At 39.3% G+C, this 27,726-nt stretch overlaps 1 protein-coding gene across 3 annotated transcripts in view; it reads right to left on the reverse strand.

The window, feature by feature from the left end:
- Positions 1-4,229: 4,229 nt before the first annotated feature.
- LOC134673982 (mediator of RNA polymerase II transcription subunit 25-like) overlaps positions 4,230-27,726 on the reverse strand; it is a 44,160-nt gene continuing 20,663 nt past the window's right edge. For 2 of the 3 annotated variants that reach the window (XM_063532027.1, XM_063532026.1), the window contains exons 14-15: positions 25,795-25,920; positions 4,230-5,451 (exon numbers count right to left, since the gene is read on the reverse strand). In XM_063532027.1, the coding sequence (XP_063388097.1) occupies positions 5,368-5,451; positions 25,795-25,920 (210 nt within the window). In that variant the 3' untranslated portion in view covers positions 4,230-5,367. Of the gene's footprint in view, positions 5,452-22,361; positions 22,424-25,794; positions 25,921-27,726 lie in introns of those variants that run through there. The other variant, XM_063532028.1, reaches the window with a different exon arrangement.

The following is a 27,726-nucleotide window of genomic DNA, read 5'->3' on the forward strand; positions in this document are numbered from 1 at the left end:
TTTTAATCATGTTATATATCGATAAACGCTACATAGCGGAACGAAATAGCGATTAATTGAAGCTTCAATATCTTCGTTAAACATAAACATAATTGAAATGCTAATGGATAATGAATATATTATAATATAATAATATAATTCAATTATTGCGGAACACCTATTTTAGGAGGTATTTATGTATTTTAATTAAATATCTGAACTTTCCCTTGGTTCCCTGCTGGGGCGTGACTATAAAATTGTAATCTGATAACCACAATAAAGAATAAAAGCGTTTTTGGTCATTTTAGGTATCGTTAAGCCTTTGAAGTAAAATTAAATTTGCAAGAAATGTCGATAGTTTATCGATATGACTTTATCGACATGGCTACAGCAACGTGGGCCTCATTGTTAATCGTACACTAAACAAAAGTGGCAACAGTGACAGCTCGCTGAGACACCGTCTTTATATATTATTAAGTCTATGGTAGCGGGTACATATAGGGTTGCCAGATGGTCGGGATTTGGCGGGATTCTCCCGATTTTTAGCATGTGTTCCCGATTCCCGACAAAGTATAAACTGTCCCGAAAAACAGCTTCACGTTATAAAACAATAATTTCAAGTTCCGAACTGTCGTCGAGCTGACGTAGTGCGAATAATGTAAAATATCGTTGTTTTTAATACAATTACTTTAATTTGAATGTATTTTTTTTCCCGACTTAAGTCCCAAAATCCCGAAAAATTGTTATTGTTTCCCGATAATAGCGCTTTTCGATCTGGCAACCCTAGGTACATACCTGGAGAACCTAGGTTTATATTGAATAGTAGAGAATACCTATAGGTAAAAGTTAGGTATTAATACCTACCTAGTAAAAACATGTAAACTGACAAAGCAATTTAGGTGAAATTTGGAATTGAAATATTGGGCAGGTAATTTGGAGTCTTAGAGAATGGTAATTTTGGTTGCCCTGAAAACCAGCGCCATGGCACAGAATAAATAATAGTACTACCGTACAGAAAGGAAGCTTCCTACAAAACCGAAGTTTGACAGCGGTTCAGGGTCGAATCATGCTATCCCTTTCTAATACATGGCACTATCCCTTTCGGCCAATTAGGGTTGTCAAAATTCAAGTGATTATCTTATCTGTGGTCGTGCACGCAAAAGGAAGTCAAGTGGTGCCAACCCTAATAATTGCTCGGAGCAATGCTGAGCCGAGCGGAGCCGAGTTTGGCCGAAGTCAGGAGCTTCGCACCCCTGGCCATGGCTAAGGACATTAGTCATCGGATCGGCATATGCGGAGTGCGTACATCCATTACAATAAAGGTTCTGCCACACAGGCGCGTTTTCCGAGCGGGGCGTGTGAGTTTTATATGTAAAACGCTCACGCCGCGCCCGGAAAATGCGTCTGTGTGACGAAGCCTTAAGATATTTTTGTATTAAACCATTTCTATTATTCTTGAGCATTAAGCCACAAAGTCGCGGACTATAACTAGGTATTTGAATGATACCTAGTTTTTACTACAGATTACAGAACCCATACAAAAGTACCACTATTTTGTTGACTAATCGCCAGCATACTTTCCGCTATCGCTACGCAGAATGTTTTTCATAGTTTTACACGCGTACCATCGGTCACGGTTACGTCGACAGCCAAGAATAGAAATTAAGAGATTGTGAAGATGTCGTCAGGCCGTCAGAACTAGGTCTCACTTTCATACATTCTATAGGACGCTTTGACCTATCTCTAGACTTAGATATTGCCTAAATACTAGTATAGTTCGTTTTTTTAGCATTAGAAAGAACTTGCAAGAAGGTAAGCGATCTTGACATGTCTATTAATTGAAAAACGCTTTTTAAAAATCAAAAACTATTACTTATGAAACCAGAAGAATATAAATGATCGTATTAGATTCATAATTGTTACATATTTGCCGTAATTTATTTTTAAAATGTGTTTTTCAATTAAAACACACATCAAGATTGTTTACCTTATTTCTAATGCTAAAAAAACGAGCTATAGGTAGGTACCAAAATTCAGTTGCTTTCAACTAGAAATTCTTAGAGCAACTTCTTTGCCAACCGCTGATTAAACATAGGTACAGTTCCATAAGGTCAACCATACAATATCTTTTTCTCAAAAATGGACGGCAAAGTCGACTTTGCCGTCTAAAAAATAGGTCGCGAAGCGCGTAGTTTATGGTCAGTCAAAAATTAAAAAGTTAAAAACATTGCAGTCTCGATTTTGGGACTGCAATGTTGCATACAAATTCCATTATTTGTCGAATTCCAAATTTTTTAAAAGTTGAAATGACCATATCAAATGAAGGCACAGGCCCATTAAACAGCCAAACAGATGATTAGTACCGCGACTATTTAGATGTCTCAAATAGGTTGGCGTATTTTCGGCAGAAAAATACACTTCTATTTTTTTATTTAAAAAAATAAAAAGGCGGCAAGGACTTTTTTCTGTCAAAATATATATGTAAGAACGTTGCTTTTGTAAAATATTTCTATGATATTTATATTTCTTGCACCATTTTTGAGAAAAGCACTATATATGACTCGGCTGGAAGGCTACTTGCTGGCTTCGGATTCAATTAAACGGACTCCCAAGGTCGTCCGTTTAAAACGAATCCTCAGCCTGCAAGTAGCTACTTCCGAGCCTCGACAATAATGTACTATTTTTTATTGCTGTTTATAGGGACAATGTAAATTGGGATGTTTTTCATTTGATTGAAAGCCACGAAACAAAAGAAATCCGACTTTATTTGGTTTATGAAAGGTTCCAATTTGAATGGAATGGTGTGTGTATTGTAATGCACATTGGGGTTTACAAGGATAGTCAGTGTTTATGTAGGGTAATTGCGCCAGTTTACCGTCCGTTAGTGACAGTTTCCGTCCACTTTACGGATTAGCAAATAATCCATTTCATTTTTACTTTGCTACTTGCGAATATATATACAGGGTGTTTGGTACATCGTTTGCCAAATTAACGGCAGATAGGTAGAGTCATTTGCTATCTACTCATGCCTAGAAAAACAAAATTGGTCATGGTTTTTTTTACTACTATGCAAGTAAAAATATAAAATTTACGAAAAACTGGCAAAAAAGTGAAAAAAAAATACGTCAAATTAAAAATTTCTAGGCCTGAGAAGATAGCAAATGACTCAACCTATCGCCGTTTTAATTTGGCAAACGATGTACCAAACGCCCTGTATTTTTTATGTATATAATATAGATAAATTGTTTAGATATTAAGGATTGCAATAAGTTCAAATTTGTACAGCAATGAAGGTTTATTTTATATTCAAATTTCGTCAAGTGGACGAAAACTAGCACAATGGCCCTATAATACGCAGATGTTGACGTTTGCCTTTCGCCGCTTTATTCCACTATAATAGGTATTTAATTTCCACGAGACAAAATACCTATTTACGACAAAAACACGATTACTCTGCACGTGTAACGTTATCAGCTGAGTAACGCTGAGAATACGCTTATTGTCAAGCAAATTACGACTTTATATTGCTTAGAATAAATGACGAATTTGCTTGCGAAGGCTGTCGCACAAATATGTTTTTGTTTACTATTATGTCAACTTCGTTTATCTATTCCCATGGAAAGATAGGTAAAGGAAAACTTCAGAATATAATCGAATTCTGAGTGTTTTTAATTGACATATTAAAGTACAGGGAATTACCCGAATACACCTTAGGGGCTGTCCATAAATTACGTCATCGATTTTTGACCCCCCCCCCCCCCCCTAAAGTCATCCAAAATAAATATAATAATTTGAAATGACGTAATTTATGAATAGCCCCTTATAATAATAGCCTATTGCGGTTTACTTATAAAAGGTCAATGTGGCTAATTGCGTCACAGGGGCTGTGCCGTCCACTAGCGTTTTTCTCGAACAACATTGACAATTTCGTCGGCAAAGCAGCGATTGCTTTTAATTTCAGCAATCAAAAGCAAATGGTTCTTTTTTCTTACGATTGAGTATCAAAGAAATATACGCTCGCGGACGGAATAGTCCCTATGACGGAATTAGCCACTTGACACAAGTGCGTTGTTTTCTTTCTGCAGGGATAGGATGATGCACTCTTATCGTCTGTAGTGTCATTGGCTTCTCTCTCTCGCCCATACATATACTAGTCAGAATGTGACAGCCGCGGTAATACAAGTAGCCGAACCACGAGTTGACACTATTCGACAATACTCGACTATTTGTAAAATAAAAATAAATACAGATTTAATTAAAAAAATCTTTTATTTAATGTCCTATATTATAATGAGTACTTCTCAAACAAAATGTACCACTTTGTGGGTTGGTAACAAGGCGCTATTTGCCTAAAAATAGATCTGACTGACAAGGTGTGGTACCTTTTGTCTTGGAACGTTACAAATGTGTCGTTACATTATAAAATAATGAATTAATTATAATACTAAATAAACCACAGTACAGATAGACATATTATAAGATCTAGTATAGCGCGTCAGGGGCATTTGAAGGGTACACGGAAAGAACATGTCTAGTCCATTTTTTTGAAAAATGAGATTTTAATCTCAAAATGTAGAGCTCTCAATGAACTATTAGTAACAACTTCGGTTACCTCTGTGTAGTCATAAATATAACTCCTTTTTTTCTTACTTTAAAAACACCTATACACGAAATTAATATGGTTAATTATGTATATCGTTCCTTTCAAACCGCGATAACTCAAAATGTTGTCAGAGTGACTAGGCATGTTCTTTCCGTGTACCCTTCATTTAATCTTGAGCATAGCGAGGGATTCAAATGATATCAGACTATCGCACAAGCTCTAGTGGTGGTGGTTGTAGTAAGATTTTTCATGACACTTGCTCGTAAAAGGTGTTATTACACATATTATGCGGTTCGTAAATCCAAAATTTCGTCCTAGAGCTGTAATGTACGAAATCAGGCAGAAATATAATAATATTTCCCTTTTTTCCTCACAAGTGTGATGTAAAACATTGGCAGCCAGGCGGTTCTGGAACTACAAACTCGTGTTAATAAAGGCCTCGCCTTCGGCTTCGGCCTTCAATTCGCACTCGTTCGTTAATTCTTGTTTACCGCCCGTAACACATCGAGCGCCGGGAACCCGACGGGTTCTCTGTAGTCAATTTCTCTACAAAGCGGGAAAACGCTGGGAGCGGCTACGAGCGCAGCCAACGCCGTGTCAAACACAAAAGCTGTCACTCGGACGCCACGTCACCGACGAATAACTCAAATTGAACTTTATGCATATGCACGTAGGTCTATGTTGCTCTGTGGTCTGTGACCGATTAATCGGTCTTTAGCGTTGAACCTGCGGTGCGGATATATCAGTCATTGGCGTCCAAAAGGTTAATACACAATGTTCTAAGTCTATATGAAGTCGTTGTAGTTGTTGACGTCATCGAACTGCTGCGGCGGGGCTGCGCGCGCGCCGCTCGGTCTGTACTGCGGTTGCTGTGGATCATACAATACTGTTAAGAGGGGGTAGAGCGAGCGTAATGTCAGGAAATTAGAAAGGAACAAGAGATTCGCGCCGCGCGGAACTTGCGACGGAAGATTTGACATTAAAGGTCTGTGCACACCGGCTGCGTGTGCGTGTAGCGTTGTAGTATACCGATCCTTATGAGAGACGGCACACCGCTTGCGTGACGTGTGCGTGTGCGGCTCCAACATTTTGGCGCACGCACACGCCAGCCGGTGTGCACAGGCCTTTAATCTCAACAACTAATAATTTAATTTTTTCCATATTATTTGTATGGAAAAATGTTTGGCCTGGGTCTTTTATATGAAATGTAGAGATGACCTAAACAGCCATTAACACATTCAGTGCCGAAAACCCGACTATCGGGTATTTTATGATTTCGACCCGATAGGCGGGATCGTGGTACTACTTCTTTATATGACGAAATTATTACTTACCTACTTACGCTACGTCTTACGTAGGCGAACAACGCGCGAACGCGGCGCGGCGCGGCGCGGCGAAATCAATCCTTTGATGCCCATAGAAGTGTCCTACGTAAGCGATCTCGTTGCGAACGCGGTGCGGCGCGATTTGCACGCGAATGTCAGGCGGCGCGGCGCGGCGCGGCGCGGCGGCGGCCGCTTTCGCCGCGCCGCGCCGCGCCGCGTTCGCGCGTTGTTCGCCTACGTAAGACGTAGCGTTACTCCATATACCTAAGATGGACTAATTACCTACCTAACTATTATATATTATACCTAAGAACTGATGTAAAAAGTAATGAAATAAATGCATTTGTATTTTGTATTTGAAATTGTTGTGGCCTGGCGCGGACGTCTTGTTTGGCTGGGTGGCAATGAATGTGTTAAATCCGTTCTCTATTTCAAATTTAAATGTGTGTAATTACAAATTACTTCGACATGCAAGAAATATTCTGCGTTCCCTTTTTATACTTCGTTTTTTTTAGCATTAGAAAGAACTTGCAAGAAGGTAAGCGATCTTGACATGTCTTTTAATTGAAAAACGCTTTTTAAAATTCAGAAACTATTACTTATGAAAGCAGAAGAATATAAATGATCGTATTAGATTCATAATTGTTACATATTTGCCGCAACTTATTTTTAAAATGTGTTTTTCAATTAAAAGACACTTCAAGATTGTTTACCTAATTTCTAATGCTAAAAAAAACGAACTATAGCTAGTGTATGAAGGCCACTGTTAGTAATTGGCCACCCTAAACTAAAAATGAATTCTATTCACCTATAAACAGAATCATTTTATTATAAGGCGGCTAGTTATCGAAATCTTATACTAAAATGAATTCTGTTTATAGGCGAATAGAATTCATTTTTAGTTTAGGGTGGCCAATTAACAGTGGCCAGTTACTGGTGAATTACCCTAATAAAAACCAAAATGATCCAATCCACACAAAACAATAGGTAAATAACCACCTTTCATGTGTCTTTAAATTTTAATTTATCAATAATGAAAAGGACATAGAAGTTTGGATTATCCTAATGACTATAGTTCGTTTTTTATAGCATTAGAAAAATACTACGCGGTCTTGAAGTGTCTTATAAATAAAAACCGGACAAGTGCGAGTCGGACTCGCCCACCGAGGGTTCCGTACTTTTTAGTATTTGTTGTTATAGCAGCAACAGAAATACATCATCTGCGAAAATCTCAAGTATTTCAACTGCCTAGCTATCGCGGTTCTTGAGATACGGCCTGGTGACAGACGGACGGACGGACGGACGGACAGCGGAGTCTTAGTAATAGGGTCCCGTTTTTACCCTTTGGGTACGGAACCCTAAAACGCGTTTTAAAAATCTGAAAGCAAAATAAAGTAAATAATCGTTTAAGATTCATAAATGTTACATATCTGCCGTGACTTATTTTTCAATAAATAGTCACGCATATACTAGGAATCCTCTAGACTAGTCTAGACGTAGTTTAGCAATTATTTCATGCAACCGATGCTGCCAAAAATGCGGGGGTGCGCGGGACGAGGTGAGCGAAGTCCCGTGCCGTGATTGGTAAGTTCAAACGACGAACGAGTTCACGGACGTCACACAAAGACACTTTCGACTCGAACATGGAGTAAAATTACCGTATGCGTGGCAGCGGGGGTAGCGCGACTATGCTCAGTCTAGAGGATATTTTGTCTGTGTAGTCACGTCAAGATTGTTGCGAATTTTCCATTTTTCGCACTTCTATCGTAATGTGCTTACTATAATTTACCAACATTACTTCATTACAATCAAATAAATATGCGTCCCTCCTAGTATTACTAGGGAAACGTTCAAAAAATAGAGGTAGTTAATTTATTAAATTGAACTTTACATCCAGTGTGTGCACGATTTACGTAAACTAGGTCGACACATCGATAGCGACATCTAACTGACGCGCAGAGCCATCTATCGGGAAATGTTGATACTAAAAAGATATAGATATTACTTACTTATATCACTTATAATCTTATATCGGTTTTCAAAAGGTCGGCAACGCGCATGTAACACCTCTGGAGTTGCAGGCGTCCATAGGCTACGGTGACTGCTTACCATCAGGCGGATTATGCTTGTTTGCCACCGATGTCACAGAATATCTAATAGTACTACCGTACAGAAAATTCTCTCGTTCACAAAAGTCACATTTAGGTATAAAATTATACCTATACTCGCCGCCTGCAAGCAAAATTGAAACGTATATACGTAACCGCGCACGAACTGTGAATCTTCCTTGCGCGCCGCAGTTTTATGACCGAGCTGTGAATGTCGGCACAGGGTTGAAACTTGACAAGTTTTTATACCTACACCTACCGATTTATTATTTTTAAGATTATTATGTAGGAATTACAAACGTTGATTCTGTAAACATATTTTTTTTATCCGGAGATAGTATGTCTGATTCTTATGGAAGTAGGTATGTATGCCACAGCCGTGCCGTATTTATTCCTTTGAAAATATGTCGGTCCTATTGTTTCTGGGCAACCAATAATCATTTTAAATTGGTCTAAAGCGCTTTAGTTTTATGCAAACAAAACGAATTAGTTATCGAATTTGATTACTTAGTATTTCTGTTATGTTTTAAAGTTTAAATTCACCTTTCAATATCGTCCGGAATTTAATAAAATGTTATTTCTGCTAAACAGAACAATATCTTTTATACGGATTAGATCGAGATTTAGGTTTCGAAGCCATTGTGTATTTTCAAATTTGCGCGAGCGCCACGTGACACGACTATCGTGCGAGCCGAGCGGCACGCGGCAGCCCACTGCCCTACTCCTGCCCGGGAGGAGCGCCGGCTAAATGCACCTAAACTGCGTAGTGACACCCCCCTGCCGATGTGGCATTAAAAAAAAAACCCTCCCAGTGCGAGTCGGACTCGCGTTCCAAGGGTTCCGAACATTACACAATTTAAAAAAAATGAATTTTTTTATACGAAACGTGTGTGAAATCTCTTTAAAAAAATCTGTAGAGGTCGGATCAAAAACTAAGTAATTAAGTCCGACTCACGCTTGACTGTACATTTCTAATAGGTTTTCCCGTCATCTATAGGTATAGACCTATTTGATGTATTTTATTCAAAATTTTAGACCCAGTAGTTTCGGAGATAAAGCCCCCCCCCCTAAATAAAGTTTTTCAGACTATATCATTTTACATATCAAATGAAAGAGCTTATTGTAAGGATCTCAAATATATATTTTTTATAATTTTCGAATAAACAGTTTAGAAGTAATTCAAGAGAATAGCCAAAAAATTACCACCCCCCCCCCCCCCTTTAACTCCGAAACTACTGGGTCTACAATTTTGAAAAAAATACACAAAATAGTTCTTTACCTATAGATGATAGGAAAACCTATTAGAAATATGTCAAGCGTGAGTCGGACTTAATGTACGGACACCTTGGAACGCGAGTCCGACTCGCAATTGACTACAGGCCAAAGGTGTAGCGCCATCAATTCGAGCCACTAATTTTTTCTTGATTCTACGAGGCACGTTTTTAGGGTTCCTTACCCAATATCGCTGTCCGTCTGTCCGTTCGTTTGTCTGTCACCAGGCTGTAACTCATGAATCGTGATAATTTGAGCTACTAATTTTTTCTTGATTTTACGAGGCATGTTTTTAGGGTTCCGTACCCAATATCGCTGTCCGTCTGTCCGTTCGTCTGTCCGCCACCAGGCTGTAACTCATGAATCGTGATAGATAGATAGATCTAGACACTTGAAATTTTCACAGATGATGTATTTCTGTAGCCGCTATAACAACAAATAACCATTTTTCTAATGCTAAAAAAACGAGCTATAGTCAATTGGTAAAATGGTAATTTTTATCCTCAAGCCGCCCAGAGACCTATAAAAAGGTCTCCTGTTCTATTCTAATTTGAACTTTGTGTTGACAAAATAGAATTTCGTTTTGCTTGGCAAGGTTTGACGTATGGGCGGGTAGAGGTTATACCATTACGTTATACCCAAGTCAAAATAGTCTGCCCGATATGGTAATAAGATGGAAAAGACAGCATGACAAGGATGAAGGAGTGCGAGCGAGAAATCCGATGAAAATGCTACATTTACAGCGGTCAGAAAATTTTGGCAAAGGTACGAAAAGCAACACAATTAATACTGCAAAACGTAATTCTATACCAAAAAAGTAAGACAATGTTGCCACTGCAATAATTTGTTTGTAAAATAGTAAATTCCTTTTGATAAATAATCACGCTAAGATAATTTATTCATTAGTAATTTTACCCGTACTATTTAAAAAAGTACTTTTATTTACTTATTTGTACATAAATACAAGACGCGCTAGTAAAAAAAATGGCAACATTTCTTACTTTTTTTGGTCTTGAATTACGTTTTGCAGATAATTAATTGAGTTAGTGATGACATAGTGTTAGTCACAAACCATAAATTGAAATAGACGTAGCAAGCATAATAGTCAAAAACTACCTATGGATGTTTTTATACTTATTATGACGTCGAATTTAAACTGTCGTGAGTGTCTCAGTATATATCGGTTTTCCTAGGATAGCGGTGCGTCATATAGCGGCCGTCTCCATACTAAATAATACGGCTAAATATGGATGTCGTAGTATTTGTATGGAGACGGCCGCTATATGACGCCACCGCTATCCTAGGAAACTAGAGCATAACGCTAAGCTAATGACACGGTTTTCAGTCACTCTCAGAGAACCTAGGTCTCCATTTTGAAGCACTAATGCTCTAGTTTCCTAGGATAGCGGTGCCGTCATATAGCGGCCGTCTCGGTACAAATACTACGACATCTGTTATGTATAGACAATGAGGGTAGGTTTTGACATTTGTGTACAAAGTGGGGTACTTGTGAAAAGGCAGTCTGTCAACGCGAACCTGGACCAGAGCATGTGCTTGGACCCCTAAACCGTGAGTTATATTAGTGGCGACGAGAAAAACTAGGACAATAGTGTGCAATTATAGTGTAAAGTGTGTGATTTGAGTGAAAAACGCATAGGAGTAGGAATCACTGGGCAAAATGGGCATCAAATTTGGGGAGTTTGATGTAGATATGAGCGCCGCGCCGGCGCGCCGCCGCCGCCGACGAAATTTTCGCGCCGCCGCCGCCGACGCTGCGCTATCGGCGTGGCATCGGCGTGACCTTGGTAGATACTAACTACTTTCAGAATCAGATTTTATCTAGTTTAGATCTTTAACGGCGCCACTCTGAATAGCTTATAGACATTTAAAAGGTAGTTTAGGTCCATAGCATCATCATCTCAGCCATAAGACGTCCACTGCTGAACAAAGGCCTCCCCCTTGGATCTCCATTCGTACTGGTTGGAAGCGACCCGCATCCAGCGTCTTCCGGCGGCCTTAACAAGGTCGTCCGTCCATCTTGTGGGTGGAGGTCCATATAATTCAAAAATATCGAAGGTAAATTCAAACTTTTCTGTCTGGTAACCGCGCTACTAGTCTTAGGACAACGAAATTACAAATTTTGCCAGCTGGTTAGGTAATCCGTCATTCGCCGCGAAATTAACCATTGCAAGCATGGCTGAATGTTTTGAAAATGTATAAAAAGCGGTTAATATCAGATAATAAGCGTTTTCGCGTCCAAAGGAAGGGCGTCGGAAACGGCTCTCATATAAACTTGGCCATTGAATGAATGAATGAATGAATGAATGAATGAATGAATGAATGATTGTTTATTTGCGGAATATGGGTTACAATAAGTTGTTACAATATTAGTTATATAGTCCATCATACTCTACTTAATTAAGCATGCAAATATAAAATCTAGATTTCGTGGCTGGAAGTCACACAAAATAAAGATGCCTTATTACTAAAATAAATGTAAATGCTTACATTAAACTACAACTAGCTCCTATTACTAAACTTAGCATTTAAAAACTCGCTTATAGAGTAAATACATAATTCACATAGCCATATATGCAATTTTTTCTTGAATTGCGTTAAAGGAAGATTTTTGACATCGCTAGGAATTTTATTAAATATTTTAACACACATAAAATAAGGCGTGCGAGTTGTTTGTTTCAGGCGTGCTTTAGGTACATTCAATAGGTTTTTTTGCCTTGACATCCGATTGTTGTATGTTATAACATCAACATTTTCATTAAAGTATTGCTTGTTTGTATGGACAAATACGGCAATCTCATAAATATATAGAGAGGGTAGAGACAAAAGCTTGTAGCGCTTAAAGACCGGTTTACACGAGTCAAGAGGCTTTAGTGAAAATATTGCTCTTACACATTTCTTCTGTTTGACAAATGCTTTTGTCATATCAGTGGAGTTTCCCCATATGATCAAACCATAACGAAGAATAGACATGATGTACCCATGGTATGCTACAAGTGCCGCCTCTCGCGATACAGTTTCACGTAGTCTTCGTAGTGGGAAAATGAATTTATTTAATTTCTTACAAACCTGTTCCACATGAGTTTTAAAATCGCCTAATTCATCTAAATGGATTCCCAAGAATTTGACACTTTTTTCTTGATCAACAGGGTCCCCCTTAAAATTAATGTCTAGTATTTTAGCCTTCCCTCTACGAGAAAGAAATTGTATGTGTTTAGTTTTAGTTATATTTATTGATAAGTTATTACTTTCTAACCACTGTATCGTCATATGTAATGTTTGATTAATTTCTTGCTCGTAGTTATTTTCATCTGTGCATGGTATGACAATAGACGTATCGTCTGCAAATAATACAGCCGGATGAGACGTTACTTTAGGGAGATCATTAATATAAAAACAGAACAATAACGGAGAGAGAACCCCCCCCTGCGGGACGCCAAAATTATTACATATATAGCTAGACTTATAGTTAACTAAGGTGTTCCCTTCCTGTTTCACAATTTCAGTACATTGCGTTCTGTGATTCAGATATGATTCCAGCCAGTGATTTACATTACCTCTCACACCGTAAAGATTCAATTTATCTAAGAGCTTTTTGTGTGATACTAGATCGAAGGCCCTGGACATATCCAGGAATAGAACGCTTACAGGTTGCCCTCTATCCACACTATCGAAAACATTTTTTATCAGTGAAAATGCAGCTGTCGACGTTGACTTGTTCCTTCTAAAACCATGTTGGTTTTGATGTAAGAGAGAGTGTTTATTCGCGAAATCGGTAAGTCTCTCCGCCATCACCTTTTCAAAAATTTTAGAAAGAACAGGAACCAGTGCGATTGGCCTGTAGTTGGCAACATCACTTTTCTTACCTTTTTTGTATAAAGGTTTGATGGTTGATTTTTTGAGACTATTTGGGAAAATACCTTCTTCTATCGAAAGGTTTACAATATACGCCAGAGGTTCAGATATTGAATGCGAGCAAAGCTTCAGAATTTTAGAATTTATTTCATCATAGCCTGATGAGTTCGTATTTTTGAGCTTCATTATTATTTTATATATTTCTAATGGGGTCGTGGGATAACAAAACATCGAGGCCGGATAGCGATTTAATTCCCCCATTGATGCTTTATAGTTTGTATGAAAATTATTTGATACATGTATATAATATTCGTTGAATATATTCGCAATATCATTTGGATTAGATATAACCTTTCCGTTGTTTAAAATATGTTTAATATGGTTAGATTGTTTAATGTTCCCAACCTTTTTATTTATTAAATTCCATGTAGCTCGACAGGTATTTTTCGCTTTGTATATGTAATTATGGTTGCTCGCTTTCTGCGCTGATTTAACGCATCTGCGCAATGTTTTAGTGTACGATCTATAGGCTAGCTTATTTTCGTCACTCGGATTCATACGGGATCTGAGATATAGCAAGCGCTTCCGTTTGGAGCATGTTTTAAGGCTTTTTGTAATCCATTTTGCCTGCATAGGTTTAGTAGTTACTACTGCTTTAACAACAGGAAAGCATATTGAGTGAAACAAAATCAAAAGACTATGAAATTCATCAAACGCACTGTTTGTGTCTGGCCTATTATAAACATCTTCGTAACATACATTTTCCATACAATGGACAAATTTAGATAAGTTTTCTTCGCTATAGTCTCTTTTAAATATATGTAATTTCCTATGTTTATATATTTTCTTAACAGTTATATGTATAGTCTGGGCATTATGGTCTGACAATCCTAGCTCGAATGTCTGAATTTTAACTCGCGATAAATTTGATAATATGTGATCTATACAAGTTTGCGAAGTACTGGTTAAGCGAGTGGGTGTTTTTACGTGATTTACTAGATTATAATTTGTTAAAAGCTGGCTGTAATCTTTCGATGTTGTTGTATGATTTAGGGTATTTATATTTAGGTCCCCACATAATATAATTTTTTTATTTTTATGTATACTCAAGATAGAGTCTAGAAAATTGTCTAGTAAGCCCAGAAAGTTTCTGTCGTCGGACTGTGGAACTCTATATAGACATATAATGATACTGTTTATTGAAGCGATTTCAATTCCACAGCATTCAAAATCGTTTTCGAAAGCGTTTTTGCTAAGATCTAGCTCTTTATAATCAATCCAGGGGCGAACCAAAATACAAACGCCACCCCTCCTTTTGTTAACACGTGAGAAATGACCGGCGAGTTTAAAGTTTGGTATTTGTAGATTGGTTTCAAGGCCCTTGGGAATGAATGTTTCTGATAGACACAATATATCGATATTTACATATTTATCTTTTAGATTAGAGAGCGCTAATTCTAAGATATCCGTTTTGTTTAAGGCTCCTGCTATGTTTTGGTGCAGGATTCCGAGCGTGTTAGAAAAAACTCTTCGGTTTCACGTTCTGTTTCACGTTCAGTTTCGCCCTCAGTGTCACGTTCCGTTTCCGGCTCTGTTTCATAGTCAGTTTCACGCTCCGTTTCGCATTCTTTGTCACTTTCCGATTCGGAACCAGTTTCACGCTCAGTTTCACTTTCAATTTCACACTCGGTTTCAGGTTCACATTCTGGTTCACTTTCAAATTCAGGTTCAGTTTCCTGTTGCGTTTCGTAGTAATTTTCACACACATTTTCACGCTCCGTTTCACGTTCAGTTTCCTGTTTCATTTGGTAGTCAGTTTCGCACACCTTTTCACGCTCCGTTTCACGTTCAGTTTCACATTGAGTTTCAAAATCGTTGATCGACGTGAGGAGTTTCATCAGGTCATGAAATATCGTAACATATCCCTGCCTTTTTACATTTCCATGATGAGAAAACATGTCATAGTCATAAGACAGGTTTAGATTTGAATCCAAAAGGTAGCAGTATTCCTGTTTCAAGTTATCAATATATAGCATATTGTTAAATGTTGTTATACGATTATTAAATAAACACGAGAAATAATCAATCCTAAACGTTGGCGAACATATTATTATGTTTGTATGCTGTAGGTAGCTTAGTTGTTCTCGAATGTAATTTACTAAGTCATAATAATTTATGGTCTTTTTGAAGTCATTACTGCCAATGTATATGATACAAAAATCATTTAAAGTGAAACCTATGAGCTTCTCACGGAGCCCACAAAATAGTTCTCTTGTGTCTGCTCCAGGTTTAAGATAGAGACATGTATTTCCTTTTGGGAATGCTTGTTTTACTAGCTGCATCAGATGATTCGTGTAGTTACTAATAAGACACACTTTCGATTGAAGTAGTGATGGCTCTATTTCCCTTGTTTTTGTGTTTCCCCTATTTCCATTGTTCAAATTTCAAACTTTCCTCTCTCGAAGCTCAATATTTGGCCTCGCATCGCTCGCATGGAAGTATGCCGCTATCTGAATCGCCAAGTTTTCGGCTCTGTTTGGAGCTCAACTTTCGGCCTCGCTTTTAAAATGTTTGGTCACTGGTTTTTGTCCGATCTTAGCTCCACTGCAGCACGGGCTTTGGCCTCGCACGAAAGCGCCTGTATGGAGATACAGGCGCTTTCGTAGTTTTTACATTATGGCCTCGGTCTTTATCGGCCTTCGGACTTGTTTACACTGGACCACTAGTTCTAAGCTCTGCTCTCTTGCAGCTTGATCTTCGGCCTTGCACAGAAGCGCACCGCAATCGGCGCTCCAGGCATTGGGCCGTCAGCCAAGCTCACAATTGGCGTTCGATTCTAAGCTGTATGCTTAATACCAGCAGCTCAGCCTCTGGCCTCGCATGCTCGCATGGGAAGGCGTCGGAATCAGGTCTTCGGTGTTAAGTGGAGCTCGGCCTCGAGCCTCACCTTTAGACATAAATCGGTTTTGTTGGGTTGATTTGGTTAACGAAAAAGCTTGATTTTCCTCACTTCGGCTCTTTAGAATATCGACAAGACGTTTTCCTGATGATACAGTCAATCCGCTACTGTTTAGTTAGCACAAAAGATAAGGGCCTCGCAAAGATCTTCCGGCCACGGCCTCACCAAGATTAAGACTGGCTCTGATGAAGCGCGATACCGTTTATGCGAGTGTTTATACTATATCAAACTATTTTCGTACGTTTATTCAATAAATTATCCTTGAAATTGAAAAATGCACTTATTTTATAACTTTCCTGCAGCAAAAACATGTTTTTTCGGTAAAATTTCGGTTTGAATTATTTTTTCATTAATCAAAGATGTTTCAAGGCCACGCCGCCGATTCGCCGCCGCCGCCGACCGATTTTGACCGGCGCGCCGCCGCCGGCTAAATGCCTATCGGCGCTCATATCTTTGATGTGGCACATGGCTGCTGGAATAATTACATAGAACGGTTTACTTTCTGTCTGCAGGCAGGTGAGATTGAAGATGATAGTAAAAAGAAAGCTAATTTATTAGCTGTGTGTGGTCCCGACTTGTATGATCTGATTATATCACTGATAGCACCAACTAAAATAAGTGAGGTTACCTTTACAACAATTGTTAGTAAGTTGAATAGTCATTTCCACCCGAAGCCAAATGAAATTATCCAGTCTTATAAATTTCATACAAAGTATCAAGAGGAGGGGGAAAAGATTAGGGATTTCATAGCACAATTGAGGAAATTGAGCATCGACTGTAACTTTACAGATTTGGATCGAACACTGCGGGATCGCTTAGTATGTGGTATAAGGGACAAGGAGGTACAGAAGAAGTTGTTACAACAGAGTACATTGACATTTGATCAAGCTTGTGAGATTGCTTTGTCTCATGAGGCGGCAGGGATTGATTCAAGTATTATTGTTCCGGCTTCTTCTAGTCAAGTTTCTGGTGATTTAGAAGTACCAATGGAAGTAAATAAACTGACTAACAAAAGGAATGAAAGGCAGACAGAAAGGATGTCATGTGTGCGTTGTGGTAGACCCCATAGAGGCCCCTGTAGGTTTAGATGGACCAAATGTCATGGCTGTGGCAAGACGGGCCATATCGAGGCGGTTTGTGGCTCGAAGTTAAAAGAAAATAATACTCCAAAATCTGATTTTAATGGGTTATATGAAGAAATTGCAGTTAATAATATGAGGCAAGATAGTGCAGTACCAGCATATATGATGGAAATAATGCTGAATGGAGCTAGGATAGATATGGAAGTAGACTGCGGGTGCGCTTTCAGTCTCATAAGTGAGCGGACCGCTAAGATAGTTTGGCAGGGCTCGCTCCCAGTATTTGATGATGTTGGGATTTCTTTAAAGACATGGACAGAGAACAGACTATGTATAATGGGTAAAGCGACAGTTTTGGTTCAGAATAACAGGATAAAGAAAAACTTATCCATAGTTGTGGCCAAGGGAAACGGGCCAAGCTTGATTGGTCGGAACTGGTTCCAGGATCTAGGGATACATGTCGAAGGAGTACATAGTTTAAAGGTTGACAGTGATGAATTGGCCACAACACTGAAAGGGATACAGAAACGCTATGCAGGAGTTTTTCAGGAAGGATTAGGGAAATATACGGGGCCGGTAGTGTGCATTAGGCCAAAAGAAGGGGCAAAGCCTGTATTTTTTAAGAGCAGACCGGTGCCGTTCGCAATAAAAGGCCGAATTTACGAAGAGTTGGATAGGCTAGAAGCCGAAGGCGTTTTGGAGGCGACGTCACATTCCGAATGGGCCACACCTATAGTCCCAGTACTTAAGCAAGATGGCAAGGTACGTCTGTGCGGGGATTATAGGGCGACAGTGAATGCCGTGACGGATACTGACACTTACCCCTTACCTACCCTCAGTGAAGCTTTTGCGGAATTACAAGGGGGAATTTTATTTACAAAGATAGATTTGGAACGGGCGTACACCCAGGTTATGGTAGATGAGGAGACGGCGAATTTGCTAACTATTAATACTCCTAAGGGGTTATATAAAATGAAGAGACTACCCTTTGGGGTAAAGGCTTGTCCTGGCATATTCCAACGACTCATGTCGACGCTATTGGCTGGTATCCCTGGGGTAGCCGTACTGTTGGACGATATTGTGGTGACTGGCAATGGAGTGCAAGAACACAATAGGAGACTCGAGGCAGTGCTTCAGAAGTTACAGGAAGCTGGATTGCGAGTGAATAAAAACAAATGTAAATTTGCTGCCAGGAGTGTGCAGTTTTTAGGTTTTATGATTGACGAATTTGGTATTCATCCTTGCGAGGAGAAGATTCGGGAGATTGAGAAGACGCCACCACCGCGTAACGTAAAGGAGCTTCAAGCATTCCTGGGGCTGATAAATTTTTATGATAGATTTTTGCCACACAAGGCGTCGATTTCTGAGCCATTGTACAGATTACTGGATAAAGACGCAAAATGGGAATGGGGAAAATCACATCAAAATTCATTCGAAAAGCTAAGGAAAATGCTTTCCAGTAAAGATACTCTGGTGCATTATGACGTGAAAAAGAAACTTATTTTATCTTGTGACGCTTCACAGTACGGACTGGGAGCAGTCTTAGAACACGAGATGGCTGATGGAAGTGTCAGACCCGTAATGCTTGCCTCGAGAACGATGAACGCACATGAACGTAATTATGCACAAATAGACAAGGAAGCAGCTGCTATAATATTTGGCTTGAAGAAATTTCATCAGTTTATAAGTGGTCGAAGAGTGATTATCAAGACAGATCATAAGCCTTTGTTGGGAATATTCGATTCAAAGAGACCTATACCCAACATTATATCACCTAGGATGTTAAGGTGGGCACTTCTTCTTAACTCTTATGACTATGAAATACAATATGTTGAGGGGAAAAATATTGGAAATGCAGATGCACTCAGTCGATGGCCGGGTCCAGCAAGTACACAAACTCCGGAAGAGGATTATTTAGGAATTCTACTAATAGAGGAGACACCCACTGAATTGGAGTTCTCTGCCATAGAAGTGGCTAACTTGACAAAAAAGGATAAGTGTCTCTGTAAAATATTATATTGGATACGTAACGGATGGCCCGGGAAGACCGATGACGAGTATAAGGTTTACTGGCAAAAGCGAGACGAGCTTTCCATGTATAAGGATTGCATTTTATGGGGAAATAGAGTGGTTATACCAGAGAAGATGCGAGGAAAAGTGCTGGAGGAGCTACATATGAATCACGACGGTATCGTGATCACAAAGGCTATGGCGAGAAGCTATTTTTGGTGGCCTGCGATGGATAAACAGATTGAAGACATGGTGAAGAGCTGTAATGTGTGTGCAGAAAATCGAAATATGCCATCTAAAGTTACCCATCATTGGATAAAGCCAGATAAAGCATGGTCTAGACTTCATATGGATTACGCTGGGCCATTTCAAGGAAAGACATTTTTAATAGTAATTGACGCTTATTCTAAATGGCCAGAGGTCAAGATCGTACCAGATATGAGTAGCTCTACGTTAATAAGGATATTGCGGAATGTTTTTGCAGAACAAGGTCTTCCCGATGTACTTGTGAGTGATAATGGAAGAAGTTTTGTTTCGGAGGAGTTCCGGAAATTCTTAGACTCCCAAGGGATCAGACAGGTTCTGTCCGCTCCTTACCACCCTGCGACCAACGGTCAAGCAGAAAGAACAGTGCAGACAGTGAAGGCTAAATTAAGGAAAATGACGTCGGGACCATGGGAAGAGAGATTACCAGCGATACTGTATGGTTTACGTACTACACCAAATAGCGTCAATGATAAAACTCCGGCTGAGCTCCTGAACAACAGGCGTTTTAGAACTAAGTTCGATAGATTGAACCCCCTGTCTTTCAGATGTGCTGATAAGGAAAAGGTAATAGAGAAGAATAGCGAGACAGTCAGTGTACGTAAAGAACTACTGCGGGGGACCACGCTGGTTGAAAGGGATGGTGGAAAAGCGACTAGGAGTCTGCAGATACTTAGTGAAATGGAACGATAAGCTGTTGGTAAGACACATCAATCAAATGCTCGTTTGCGGGGGAGAAGGACAACGGAAGGTCCCTGAGGCAACCGATGATGCTACTGATGACGATGACGATGACACCCGTATTGCGATACCGTCGCCTCATCGTTGGGCGGATATCATAGGTGCGTCCGGACCCCAGGACATCACGATACACGGAGACCCACAAAATATCGTATCCAGCAGCCACAAGCGTGCTAGACAGACCACACCCCCAGACTCACCCGATTATAAGAGAATAGCCCTAGCAGATAGCAATAGCGGCAGTGAGTCAGAGCTGTCTGAATGTAGAGATGTAGAGACGGAGTAGGAATAGTAGAAGTGTTAAAGTAGTGTAACAGTAGCATAGTGTAAGGTTAGGTAATAGTGTTAGTGAACTTTATAAAATAGTGAACTCTCTTAATGGGGGAGGTATGTTATGTATAGACAATGAGGGTAGGTTTTGACATTTGTGTACAAAGTGGGGTACTTGTGAAAAGGCAGTCTGTCAACGCGACCTGGACCAGAGCATGTGCTTGGACCCCTAAACCGTGAGTTATATTAACATCCATATTTAGCCGTATTATTTAGTATGGAGACGGCCGCTATATGACGGCACCGCTATCCTAGGAAAATCGATCTTAACAGTGCATGAGTGGCTTTCACAATGTCAGTGGTGGATTTGCAGTGTTGGCCTCCCTAGGCCCCAGGTCCTGTAGTAACTACCTACTAGCCGCCCCTTTCTCAGCACCCATATACTCGTATAGACTGCCGCCCCTGTATCTTGCCGCTCTAGCAGCGGTGCGAAACTCCTGACTTCGGCCAAACTCGGCTCCGCTCGGCTCAGCATTGCTCCGAGCAATTATTAGGGTTGACACCACTTGACTTCCTTTTGCGTGCATGACCACAGATAAGATCACTTGAATTTTGACAACCCTAAATAGCCGAAAGGGATAGTGCCATATATTAGAAAGGGACAGCATGATTCGACCCTGAACCGCTGTCAAACTTCGGTCTTGTAGGAAGTTTCCTTTCTGTACGGCAGTACTTTTATTTATTCTGTGGCTCTAGGGGGCCTAATGGGCCTTGGCCTTAGGCCGAATCCGCCACTGCATAATGTACAAACTATGTAGAGTGTGACTAAAATATGTGTGGTAAACCGTATTATTAGCTTAGGTACAGTCGCCATCAGATATATCGGAGCAGCTAAGGCGCTCACAAATATCTGAACACGCCTCTATTGTCAATAAATTGTAAAATACACGCTAAGTACGAACATGCTACGTCTAGTTCTACGTAATCTGACCATCCATTTTGTCACTAAAAAAGGCGAAATAAACTTAAACAATATTTTTTCAAATTTCTTTTTATTGATGAAAACGGGTAGCCAGATTAACTAACCTGCCCGGGAAAACTTCGAAGGATTTAAATGAAGTGTTACTAAGGGCCACTTGCACCATTAACTAACACGGGGTTAACCTGTTAAACCTGGAGTTACCCCATGGTACCAGTACAATTTGACACTGGGTTAACGGTTTAACCGGTTAACCTCGGCTTAGTGGGATGGTGAAAGTGGAGCTTAGGTATTTAGAGACTAAAATTTTGTATATTTTCTGAACTCGGTTTTGTTGCAAAGACAATTCATTTTATGGTCGCACACGCTCAGATTAAATAGTTGTTTGTTTTACAAGGGGCCAAAGTTGTTGTTTAACCGCTCGTTATAATATTGATACCCGAGCAAGCGAAAGATTCCAAAATTTGAAAAATGGAATCCTGAGCGTTGTGAGGTTTCAAAGCACAAGGTTCAAACAAAATTTGCCCCCAAGTGAAACACATCATTTTTCACCACGCCAACCCAAAGCAAATATTAAATGTAAAATATCAAAGAAAATCAAACCAAATCAAATCCAAATGAATGTTATTAAATATTTATCATCCAAAATCATCATTTAAAAGTCAATTCTACCAGCAAACATAAGAAAACAACTCAAAATTTGCATTTGATTACTTTGCCTCACATGTGAATAAAATGCAACTTTGCTATCAGTTTTTGAAGTGTATAGTAAGCCTTTCCGAGCTGGTGTGGTGAAAATATATTTTTTGGCCTCAAGCCTGGTTAAATGCCTTCGGGTTCCCCTCGGGCACGTTTTGTATGGCGTGTGTTGTTAGTATAAAGTTGATGCAAGCATTACTTGGCAGGCGTGGTAAGGGCGCGTTCACATGTGCGGGCGCCCGCCGCGGGGCTGTTGCTGTTGCTAAAACAAGTGCTACATGTGGACAAAGCTTTAGGAAATGAAGATGGCGTCAAGTGTTGCTTTGGTATAAATATATTAAAAATGTTTAAACATAGAAAAATGAATATAAAGGATTGGCCACACCGCTGCTGTGTATATACAGTCGCCATCAGATATATCGGAGCGGCCAAGGTGCTCACAAGTATCTGAACACGCACTCTAATGTCAAGGCGAGGTGCGTGCTCAGAGATAGCGACTGCAACCAGACTTAAACTTACTCACTATACATCTCGCTCGCACTAATATGTCAGTACGAGCGAGATGCATAGAAAGCAAGCTACGCACACGCTAGCGAATATGTCTGTGTCAGATGACTGTCAAGCTAGTGGGAAGGCCATAGCTATCTGATTGTGGTAAGGATATTTTGCAGTACTTTAAGCGTCTTTATATTCACTTATCAATGAAAATGTGAAAATGTCAGTCAGTCTAAAATGCAACCAGAAGTGAACTTAATAACCGAACAGTAAGGATGTATTTGCAATGCAAGACTTGACGCCGTAATTTAAGAAAAAGATGAATCAAATATTAGTTCAAAAGTGAAGTAAAATTAATATTTTTTTTTTCATATACATATTTATAGTAGTTATTGCCGAAATACGTTCGACATTATTTGCGTTCGTCGGCCACCCATCAGAACAAATAACATAGTAATAATCAGGGCTCGGAACTGGTTTTTTTTAAATCCCAAAATATCCCAATTTTTTTTTAAATCTTGTGCTCTTTCCGTATGACACAGAATAAATAATAGTACTAAGTACAGAAGACTCACTCTTTAACAAAACGCGTCTGTTACGATCAGCACAGATATAGCCGCTAGGTGGCGACAGCGCCACGCGCGGCTTACGGCAAACCTCAAAATTGGGGCCGAACGGATGTACTTTTAGCTACCTGTAGCAAAGCGATGAAATCGCGGAGTGAGACACGCCTGCGAATGACTGGATCATGTATTTCAGTAACGACTTGGTATTATTAGATTGACCCATCAAAAATGAAATAATAAATCAAAGAACGAGAAAGAACGTAATAGTACCGGTATATTTTGTAAAAGAGAAAAAACCGGTACCGAGCCTTGGTAATAATCATTTTACTTAGGTACGTAATTTCACTTTTGAACTAATATTTCGTCGGGTGACAAGCAAAAGTCACTAAGTACTATCAAAAAATTAAAGTAACAATGCACTTTATTACACTTGTAACACGGTTTGTTGTCCAATAATTTCAATGGTGTTAGTGACTTTTGCTTGTCACCCGACGGTTTTATTGTGAAAAATGAAAATAGGCATTGAAATAAGTAGAGCCATTAGCCATAATTTGAAAATGTGGAAAACTTACTCTGTACAAATTGCAACTGGAATAAAAATAAACTGTAAGTAAATAAGTTTTTGGCAAAAATTTCATGATAAGCATTTATAGCCGACTGTACTTTTTTTTCACACAGGCAACTAATACTCATCGAGACAATTCTAAGAACCCCAAACACAATTAGATTGCGTTGTTTCATCACATAGTTCATATGGCCACCTCCTGTCTCTATCATCAGATCAGCTCGATGGTACCATAATATTGCATCGGTCAGGTGAAAGTAAATAAAAGCTTGTAAAATAGGGCAACTTCATTTACGAATTATTATTTCATGTCATGAAGTATGTTTTCCACAAGCGATGAAATAAGTGAAATTTGATTATATACAATATGTATAAGTAGTGCTTCTGGAAAAGAAAGTAAAGTAACTATATAGGCAATAAAAATGTAATTCACGTTTTAACTCACATTATAGACGGGTCTAACGCGAATTATATTCAATTACCTTGATTTACCGACGTCACCCGCGACCCTGGTCGTGACCAGTGAAACCTGTGTCGAAACGTCGGTAAATCAAGGTAATTGAATATAATTCGCGTTAGACCCGTCTATAATGTGAGTTAATATGTGTTCAAAACGCGAAAGTTTAAAATATTATAATTCACGTTTTGTTTATATTTTTTTATGTTACTGTAATCGCAACAAAATTGGATGTTTAATGTTATTATTTAATGTTTTTATTATACATATATCGGTGGGTAAAAAACTGTAGTGTATTAACAATATTAATATTTCATAAAACTTAAGTTATACATTTTTTTTATGCTGTAGGTTCGAAAATGTGGTTCAAATATTTATTTTTAGTAACAGTGAATTACATTTCCATTTACCCAACGAATTAATCTTAAAAATGATTGTGCCATGATCAGTTATCAATGATTTTATAAAATTTACAAAGCGATGTTTCTAATAATGATCAAGCAATATTTACAAAAAAGTTGACCAGTAGCATTTACTTGAATGAGATAATATTATACGGGTGCGGCCTGTAACACGAGCAAATAATTAAAACGTAGATTGTACACCTCAAACGGTGACACTTTTGTTCAACAACTTTTAAAAATTATGAAGTATTTAGACTCCCTATATTTCATACAAAATAAATATTATCTTCAATGGACGCCATCGTCACGCCATATCAGTGTGATTGACGTAGCTTGTCACGCCTTAAACATAACAAAATTCGCAATACATTGCGTCTTAGAATAAACTTTAGAGTGTATTAAAAATCAAACCACAAGTTATTGTTAAAAGTCGCTGAACTAATGTTGGTCAGTATGAGGAGTACAGCCTACAGTTTAATTTTTTGCTCATATTACAGGCCACACGCGGTATACATCTCTCGGAAAATTTGGCTAAGTATGAAAAATTAAGTTAATGAATTTTTGGTAATGCACTATACTGCCCTGCTAGGCCAAAGAACGCTATCCCAAAAGAAAATTAATTGCTAACTTATACTTTAGTTTCTATTACTGAATATTCCATTTTCAAAATCACTTGTTTTTGAGATAGCGCTATTCGGCTTAGGAGGGCAGTATACAGGATTTTGGTTTGGGAGGGCCTTGAAAAGAGGGGGTGTCATTCTGAATCCCTAACAACATTTGTCCTAAAGACACTTGCCCTAACTGGTTTGTCCTAATAGGCACATGCCCTAACGATCAATTGTCATAACGATTATCTTCCATAATGTAAGGTTCTGAAAAATGGTTAGGTTTTAGAACTTGCTGCCACAAAAGTGGGTTAGGTTAGGGTTGGAACTGCGACCCTCGCAAAAAAGAAAATATGCTTAATAACATTAGGATAAGTAATCAATATTTAGGGAAACCAAAATTAGGGTTTTTAGTGTTAGGACAACTGATCATCATGACAAACAATATTAGGGAATGCAAAGATAGGTAAAAAGACTTTAGGGATTCAGATATAGATCCGAAAAGAGGGTAGGTTCGGGTAGGGACCCTAGTTTAAGGTACCTGCTGCAGTAGATGCCTGAGGCCAGGGTTGGAAGGCATCATGGGCCGCATAATGCGGGGAACAGCCCCGGTCCCTCGCTGCAGCTGCTGCTGCAATTGCAGCTGCTGCTGGTGCTTACGTTGCTCCTGGAACGGGTTATAAGGTTAACACAGTGCCACAGAATAAATAATAGTACTAGGTACAGAAGACTCACTCTCTAACAAAACGCGTCTATCACGATCAGCACAAATATGGCCGCTAGGTGGCGACAGCGCCACGCGCGGCTTATGGCAAACCCCAAAATTGGGGTCGAACGGATGTACTTTTAGCTACCTGTAGCAAAGCGAAGAAATCGCGGAGTGAGACACGCCTGACAGTGCCCCCAACGCACATGTGCGTTCACCGTTATACAAGTTTGTTCCTAGGCCATGGCAGTGAATGCGTTAATAGAACTAACATATACACCGTGGGCACGAATAACCCGACAGATTTTAAAGTCGACTTCAAAGATATGTTTACAATTTTGCACCTTACTCCTTTGAGATAAGGCGAATAATGTAAACATATATTTGACGTCGACTGTACAAGCTTTTATCGCTGACTGTACGTTTCTTTCTCGACCAATTTAAGAAGGCTCTGTTTCCGTACATACACGGTGTGCGATTTCCGTGTCGCCAAGTGTATTAAGCAACCACTGCTTTTTTTCGGTCTACCCGCACTTTAGCTGCACTTGTGTTTTTCGTTACTGGTGTTTTAAAAAAGCGTAAAATAAACGGGAATTAGTTTGTTTTAACCTAAAAGCCGTGACTTTCGTTAAATTAAATATTGAATTTCGTGTGGAAGTGTTATCTACAATAGAGATTGTGTTTTTGTGGACTTATTTGATCAGATAAAGCTTTTACTTCATAACCTCACAAAATCAACTCAAAAATGGCGTCTTGCATGAAGTGTACTAATCAATTACCTAAACCGGACAGTCAAAACCCAAAAATAGTATGTGGCGGGTGCGATAGGTTGATATGTGTAAAGTGTAGCGGATTGCTTGTGACGGGGGTAATCGCTCTTCAATCACCGACATTGAAATATTTATGCCCCGACTGTGTCCTTGGAGTACGTCAACTACCGGCTTTACGGAAGCAGGTGGATCAGCTGAAACAAGAAATTGAGGTTCTGAAAAAGAACCAAGGGCAACAGATTGGCTTAGAAAATATTATTAGTGAGTTGGAGGACCGTAATAGACGTAGTGCGAACGTCATTATGTTTGGCGTTCCGGAGATATCGTCGACCGGCGACCTCCCTATTGAAGCGCGAAAAAAACATGACCATGGGCTTGTGCAAGATATTTTGGAGGAATTACCCGAAACTGAAGCGCCCCTGGCTACGGTCAGGCTGGGCAAACCTCAGTCTGGTGACAAGCCGCGTCCGCTGAAGGTGATTTTTGCGAACAGGGCCGCAGCCGTTAAGGTTCTAAAGAACAGAAACAACCTTCGAAATAAAAGTATTTCAGTGAAAAACGATTTAACCCCATATCAACGTGAGTACCTTAAGAATCTTCGCATTGAACTCGAAAACAGGATTGAGGCAGGTGAGTCTGACCTTATTATTAAATATTTGAATGGCAAACCTACCATTGTTAAAGCCCAGCAAGGTAATCAGACGGGAAAAAACTAGGCAATGGTTTTATACAGTTACCTCTTTTCTACACGAACCTGGCATCCATAATGGCTAAAAGAGACCTATTCTTATTAGAGATAGACAAATTGCAACCAGCTTTTATCATTATTACGGAAACACATTTGAAACCGTCAATCCACAGCAGTCTGATAAACATTCAAGGATATAACTTATTTCGACATGACAGGAGTACTGGCAGAGGGTGGGGAGGAGTACTGATATATGTAGCAGACAAACACAATAATATCCCGATTCTTTCAGTATTACACTCAGAATAT

The sequence above is a fragment of the Cydia fagiglandana genome, chromosome 19 (assembly GCF_963556715.1).
Source record: "Cydia fagiglandana chromosome 19, ilCydFagi1.1, whole genome shotgun sequence".
Classification (NCBI taxonomy): domain Eukaryota; kingdom Metazoa; phylum Arthropoda; class Insecta; order Lepidoptera; family Tortricidae; genus Cydia; species Cydia fagiglandana.